Genomic DNA, 7554 nt, shown 5'->3' with positions numbered 1-7554 from the left:
TATATTTTATATTAATATAATAAAAATATTTAATATATTACTTCTATTTGTCTAATTTTTTAATCAAAATAAATATTCATATTAATAAATAATACATTATAAGTGTAAATAAAAATATTAATTCTATAATAATAATTAATATATTTTTATAGGATTAATAATTTATAGTACTAGTAAATATGTTTTTATAAAATCTATTAATCATCAATATGTTAATAAATATAGTAATATTTTATTTATAATATATCTACATGATTAAAAAATATATTTTTGTAGAATATATTATGGATAGTTTTGGTATTATATAATCAGTGATCTTGAATTTCTATTAGAATATCAAATATGTTACTCGTGGATATCCAATGATTTTTAATCATAGGATCATGGCCTACCAAATGCAGTGATTTTAGTCATTATAGGATTCAGATTATCAGTATTTTTAGATCATCATGATGATCCTATTTAGGCCACCAAACACTACTTGAGATTCTTTCGAGGGTTCCTCGTTGAAGATTGGCCCCTGCCCTCCAAACGGGAGGGCATTTGCTCCAGTGAGCACCACCATTTCGGGAAAATATGAATTTCTTCTCCAGTTGGATCATGGTCAGATCTCCAAGATGGCCTTTGAGAGCCGTGCCCTCTACAGGAGCCTTGGTCTTATTGCGTCCACCCATTCCGACGACCGCTCTAGCGATCGCCTGCCATCCTCCACCTACTCTCCGCCGGGAGCCTTTCGCTTTCAAAGTCTTACTGCCTTCTCTCGAGAAACCTCCAAGAACGGCGCTCTTTATCTGAAGCTATGATCTTAGCTGCCGAGTATCGACGTGCAACTGTAGTGTTCTTCACTTACACACTGGGGTTGTTTTGTGAGGGTACATACACAATTTCATATCTATACTAAGGAAAACATGCAAAATATCAAACAATTTATAATATGGTCCCATCTCAGATATATTTTCAGTACTTATATTCTTTACGTATAACAATTACAAAGCTCACATGCTGGCAGAATACGAACTAGATACTTTCATAGGAGGAGGCTAGCATAGTTCTCACTCACAGCTAAAGCATATACGTAGACACGCATACACACGAACACAAATACATACATAAATAATCATAACCAATGCCCACGATCATCAAGCTAAGCCACGGCTGACAAACCTCAAAGGCCACAGCTAGAGTTTTGCCAATTGCACCTCAAGATTTTGAAAGAGGCTTCCGGGCAAGGAAGAAGTACATCGGTGTAAAAATTTCTTCCCTGCATCAATTAGCCATGTCACCTCGTCTGAAACTGTCATGCTTTACGTGGGCAAACACTACTACGTATGAAGATTGGGAGCATCCAGCAATTATAATAAGTGAACTCGAAATATTTACTCACCTTCCACCTTCCGCAAGTGTGTCGGCTTCCAATTCTAGGACTGAATGGACTCTTGCACTACCTGCTGGAGCAAGTCCCACATATTCTAGCAGACTAACCTGTAGCGAAAAAAAAAAAATCCAAAAAGGAAGAAGCTCAAAGCTTCAATTACTAGGAAGAAAATAGTGGGGGAAAACAGAAAAGAGAAATGGAAACAGTAATGGTCTCATTTACCATAGATCTAGTAATCCAACGTCCAATGGCTGTTGATCGAAAGTTACTTATGGAGAATTGGCTCGTATCCAAGGGCAAATACCATGGCACAGGAGAATCCAACGCACGATCTCTCCCCCACACAACCTGTAAGATTTTATTTATGGATATTCTCAAATAGGTCTCCATAGAGAAAGCATTTAAGGACCAGTACATTCTGTATGACATTTTTTACCTCAAACCCTGCAAGCTTTAAGGCTTCAAGGGAATGGCTTGTAGTTCCTATATCTGGGACACCGGAACCAAGTTCAAAGTCAGCCTTAAGTTTTCGATGCTTTTCGTTCCTGGGATCGAAGTGATCGGTCAAGCACCACCCGTAGGCCGCAAAACAGTGACCAGGCTTAAGTACTCTATAAATCTCCTTAAAGCAGGCAGCCTATTCCAACCACAAAGGCATTAGAAGTATTTGGGGAAGTTGTGATGCAAACACAAAATAAACCATAAGGAATGCTTAGACAAGCATGCGCACAGGAGTATACCAGATCTGCTGCATGGCATGTTGCTTCTATTGCAAATGCAGCATCAAAAGTATTATCAAGGAATGGCATATCCATGAAGTCGCCCTGCAGATACGATAAGCAAAGATCAGGCGTGAAGATTAGCTAAAACATAAACCAAATTATTGAGGATTTCGTAAGTGCCGTTTTTTGTCGATAGAAGTTAAACACAAAAGCATATTTTAGACGGATATATAACGGAAAGCAACTATGGAAATATGAAAAATAGTGATAGTGAAAAAGAAGAGAGAGAGAAGGGAAAAATTGTACCTTAACTAGCTTGCAAGACTCGCTCAATCCTGCCAACCGGTTTAGCTCCTACGAGGGTTAACATTGTTAGCATAGATTACTATCAAGTTTCAGAGGGACGTTGATGTTAAGAAAGACAGATTGATGCTTAAAATATTTCTAAAAAACTGCAACAACCTTGGCTCTCGATATTTGGTACTCATTGTTGTTCAATCCGATAACGTATGCTAAGCTGCAATAGTTAAATTCAAAACGTTAGCTTAGCTAATCCCATAAAATATGTATGTCTTTACATATATAGTAAAACATTAGAACCTTCAACAATTTTGGGCACAATAATTATTTTTCTGACGTGACAATTAATTATGCACTAAGGTCGAGTGTTACCTAAATCTAGCTATTTCGCGTAGTGGTCCACCAATTCCGCAACCCACATCGAGCACCTGCAATTAATAATTACAAATATAGAGGTGCATGTCACCTATATATAAAGCATCTTGGCTGCCAAGAGGCATCATGTAAGTTATAAAAGTAAAGACTGCTCGAACCTTCATTCCCCTTTTCAAGCCTAGTTGCAGGGCAATAAAGTGCTGATGCCGCTTGATGCTTTCTCGAAGTGTCTCCCCTTTATATCTTCATGGACATTAATGACTTACATACAGTTATCATGAGAGATGCATAAATATAGTATAGAATTTTCTTTTGAAAGACGAAAATAGTAAATTCAGAGTAATGAAAGTACAAGTTGCTAACCTGTTTGCGAAGTGAAAGGATTCGCCCCAGCCATATTCGAAGAAGCTGGTTGCAAGATCATAGTACTTGTTTATCTGAAATGCAATAGCATTTAGTTACACTTTGTGAGGGTATGCACAAAGCCACAATTGCTGTTTCATGTCAGGATCCCATAAGATATTAAAGGCGAGTTTATGCTTAGTGATGTTTTAAAATCCCTTCGTTGGATTACCAGAGACATTTTCCAAATCTGAATTATGTACATGTTTAATAGTCAGTCTTTTTAAAAGAAACAAAGAAAAGAGTTTGTCTAGTTTGGATATTCAATTAGAAGAGATCCTAAACTTTAATGGACCAAACTTATCACTTCGATTGATCTCAGAAACTGTTACAATAGGTAAGATCCCAGCAATATTAACAAACTCCTCGAGGGAAATACTATTTCCCCTTGGGTTCGGGCTGTATCTCTTTTGTAAAAGAATGATTGATTTTCTCTCGCAACATCAACTATTGGATTGTGAATTGCATAGATTGTAAAACACTATTCCATATGTCAGTATAGATCTCGAAGTGGCTATTGCATGATCAAATGGTGGATACTGCAAAAGAAGGTAAATCATTATTTCTTGCCAAAGATACATCTGAACCCTCCCCTTGCATTCAAAAAAGAAAAAAAAAAACTCTTCCCAAAAATATCCAGCCAACAAGCCAACATTCAAATGTCCACACTAGCAGTGAGTTATATATATATATATATATATATATATATATGTATGTATGTATGTATGTATGTATGTATAATCCCAAAAAATGAGTTTAATTATTGTTGTATTGGAATTACCATCCAACAGATAAATAAAGAATAGATAAATAACTAAATTCTCTTACCATGTCATTGGCGTTGGCCTTTCTTGTTTCCTCATCGCCCCCGTGACGGTCATGATACTTCTCATACCTAGAGAAATGGAAATAACATGTGCAATTTTTTTAGTAATGGCGTCGAGAAAGAACTTCTTCAATGCATTATCTATAGTTCACATCAATTTATTTGTAGATTGTCAGATCAGCAATGGGAGTTGCAAGGTTATTTCTTGGCAAAATTTGGTGGCAATGGTGATATCACGTCAAATTTATCACAACCCAATGAGAACGCTTATATTTCATTGATTGCGTGTATTTTATCGATTTTCGTGATGATACTTCACACTGCTTCATTGATTTTCGATTTTCGATTGAATTGTTACAAGTTTAGTATGGTATCACTAGTGAGATTCTCCCTATATCGTCAAACAGAGTTAGAGATATGATAGAAGAAAAACTGATGGCAGGGCGAGAAATTTACTGCTCCACTGTCGATTTGACTGCCCTCTTTTGTATCCTTCCTCCCACATTGGTAACAAAACTCAGAGCTCCTGAATTCGACATCACTGTATCTCCAGAAATGTTGAACGATTTTTGCTTCAAAACAAATTAAGAGAAAAAAAGAGACACCTGAACAGGAAAATTCATCTACTTTCCCAAAGTTTGAAGACTTGGGAAGAAAGAAATGCAAATTGTTCATTTCCAAATACAAATCATATTTCAAAATTACTTGTGTGTGTTTACTTGTACCCTTCACTTTGTTATATTACAAAATTCCGCACAATTTTTGACTCAACAGTAGGTTAGGCTGGGTATAGATCAAGATTCCATGTGTTGTTGTCTTAACACTAGGCTAGAACCTGATCCAATCTGTTGTCACTCTTCTATGTATTAGCGGTCCAAGGTGCTAATTGAAATAAAAAGTGACCGATTATGTAAACACATCCTTTTGAATAAATTATCTTTTAAAATATTTTTCATATAAAACATAAAAAAACTGTGAGTACATCTGTATATGTATGCATGCCTATGTATATATGTGTGTACAAATATATATGTATGCATGCACATAAGATGAAAATAATAGGAGATTTTAAACAAAAATGCATTAGCATTTATAGGAGTAGGAAAGAGATAGATGTTGGACACATATGAAGTTAAAAATTGTTAACCCCGCTCTCTCCTTTCTCTCCTACCTAGGGGTGGCAATTGGATCGGATCAGATCGGATGTGAGTCTGATCAATGTCGGTCAGATCAAAAAAATTATCCATTCGAATACGGCCCGTATATTAAATAGGTCAAAAATTCAAATTTAAACCTAACTTATTTATTAAATAGGTAATCCAACACGACTTGCTTAACCCATTTATTAAACGGATTAAGTTAGGTTAAATGAGCTAAACAAGTTAAATGAATTTTAAACAGATTAAAGAGATTAAATAGGTTAAACAACTCAAATTAAATGGATCAGAAAAAGGTTAAAAAGATTTTAAACAGCTTAAATAGGTTTTAAACCAGTTAGACAGATTAAACGGATGAAATGAGTAAAACAGGTTATCTGACTTAATCCGACTTGAATATTAAACAGATTAAACGGATCAGATATCTGAATCCCAAGTCCGATCTAAGTATTAAATGATTTTAAACAAGTTAAATGGGTTAAAAAGGTTAAACGGATTAAACAGATTGACTTATTATGATCTAAATATATTTAGTCTAAATCTATATCCATTCACGATGGATCAAATATTGACCGAATCATATTTTGCCGGCCTTACTCTCATCCAGTCTCTTTTCTTCTCTCAAACTGCATCCATCAATGGTTATGTGGATTCATGGTGAAAGGTGGATGCACTGAGAGTCATATAGATTGGACCAACTTAAGGTCAATCGGATTTGCCTGCAGATCTGGATGGATGGAGCCTACTTCATCTTTGTGTGTGTGTGTAGGATGCTACACCGGTCCCTGAACTGGGTGGTGAGTAATTAAGTGGGTATCTTTAATGGTATTACTCGGAATCAAAACCAAGTGAACAATATGTTCGGTGAGAAAAAGTTGAAAAGGACATAAAAGAAAGGAAGGTGAAATCAAGGAGACTTCTTTCATTTTCGGCACGCAATCTTTTGATTCTGCGGGGATGATGTTCACTCAATTCTTCCCCAAAATGGAAAAGGGAAAAAGACACAACAACAAGAATAATGTCGACAAAAACGTATCTCATATTCCATTTAAATCTGACCTGAAAATCAAAAATACAAGTAAAACATTGAAGTAAAGAAGACAAAACTTTCATTAAGAACTAAAGAATTAAAAATGAACAAAAAAAAAGATGACTAAAAAGATAGGATTAGCATCGGCTTGGAGGGAATGGGAGAAGAGAAGGCCTTACAAAGAGAGCGAAACGAATGTTATCCCTGGGGAACAAGGAACAAGACGTTCTAGGAGAAGCTACGTGGAGGGATGAGCAAGGCTTACAGATTCTATTTATAGAGAGAGAGGCTGGGGTTTGGACATGGAGGGACTTATAGAGAGAGAGAGAGGCCTTATCTGTCCGACCGCATGCATTGAATTTTCTATTTGAGTTCTTACTCCAGTAATTATTGGATGTATGTAAGCTAATAAAAATTTCTAGATCGACTGCATCAAATATAATATGAACATATTTATTTTTTTGAACAGATTTCTAATTAATACGTTTCAAAACAATGCCCGACTCATATATGGTTGCAGTTAAAGAAGACGAACGATACTTGCTGCATGCGAAAAGGTTTTCGGGGTCCACAAATATCGTCTTGGCTGTATTTATTTGAATGCACCGTTTTTGTCAAAAAAAAAAAAGAAAAGAAGGGATATTGTCTTGGCAATTAAATATTCATCCACGTAGTCTGTCATCAGAAGTAAAAGCGCTTCTCTACTGCCTTAAAACATGTAATTCCTGATGATCCCACATTCATCAGAGTTCAGGCTGGAAGAAGAAATTAATTCCCGGTTCCACATGGTAGTTAGACCTAATAATTTCGAATCTAATAGTGATGATTGTTCCCCGTCATGATGCCATATAATGCTATTTTGATAAGTGCATGCAACTACCGACACGTAGATCTAGATGGAATTAATATCCACCATTTCAGCTTTGCTGGAATAAAAAAGACACCGTGATTAGTAAATATTGTTTTTATTTTTTTCTTACATTTTCAACCAATCAAGATTGACGAGCAAGACTGTTGGTAGTTTGGATGCAGAGTTGGGTTGGATCTAGGACGAGTACAACCCTAGTTTAATTCACATTTTTATTGAACCCCCCCCCCCCCCCCCCCAAAAAAAAAAAAAAAAACTCTATTTCATTTGAATTGAATTAATTGGTTGGGTTATAATATCAATTTTATTAATTCATCGAATATTTTGAATCAAAACGAATCAAAAATAATTAGAATATAAAATATAATAAATATATATAAATTGGTTATTTAATTATATTACGAACATGTCATGCGGAAAAATAATAACAAGTAGTATTTAAATATTATCTAAAATATATTTTACATGGAATTTAATTTATAACTACATATATTCTGCA

The 7554-nt window shown here is 35.3% G+C and overlaps 1 protein-coding gene across 2 annotated transcripts; it reads right to left on the bottom strand.

Annotated features, from left to right (window-relative positions):
* Positions 1-935: 935 nt before the first annotated feature.
* Positions 936-6497, bottom strand: LOC105035515 (cycloartenol-C-24-methyltransferase 1-like). 2 transcript variants are annotated; one of them, XM_073252046.1, is made up of 13 exons: positions 6367-6497; positions 4457-4572; positions 4003-4069; positions 3136-3209; positions 2931-3015; positions 2770-2825; positions 2560-2614; positions 2404-2451; positions 2116-2199; positions 1812-2012; positions 1598-1723; positions 1385-1482; positions 936-1261 (listed from the first exon to the last, which is right to left on the bottom strand). In XM_073252046.1, exons 2-13 carry the CDS (start codon positions 4537-4539, stop codon positions 1201-1203), a joined length of 1038 nt encoding a protein of 345 aa, XP_073108147.1. In that variant the 5' UTR covers positions 4540-4572; positions 6367-6497; the 3' UTR covers positions 936-1200. The 2 variants fall into 2 exon arrangements, with proteins under 2 accessions (XP_073108147.1, XP_073108148.1); XM_073252047.1 differs by having other exon boundaries at positions 4457-4541; positions 6367-6434.
* Between the last annotated feature and the right edge of the window lie 1057 nt (positions 6498-7554).

The sequence above is a fragment of the Elaeis guineensis genome, chromosome 2, assembly GCF_000442705.2.
Source record: "Elaeis guineensis isolate ETL-2024a chromosome 2, EG11, whole genome shotgun sequence".
Taxonomy (NCBI): domain Eukaryota; kingdom Viridiplantae; phylum Streptophyta; class Magnoliopsida; order Arecales; family Arecaceae; genus Elaeis; species Elaeis guineensis.
This window is presented reverse-complemented; position numbering and strand designations above follow the sequence as displayed.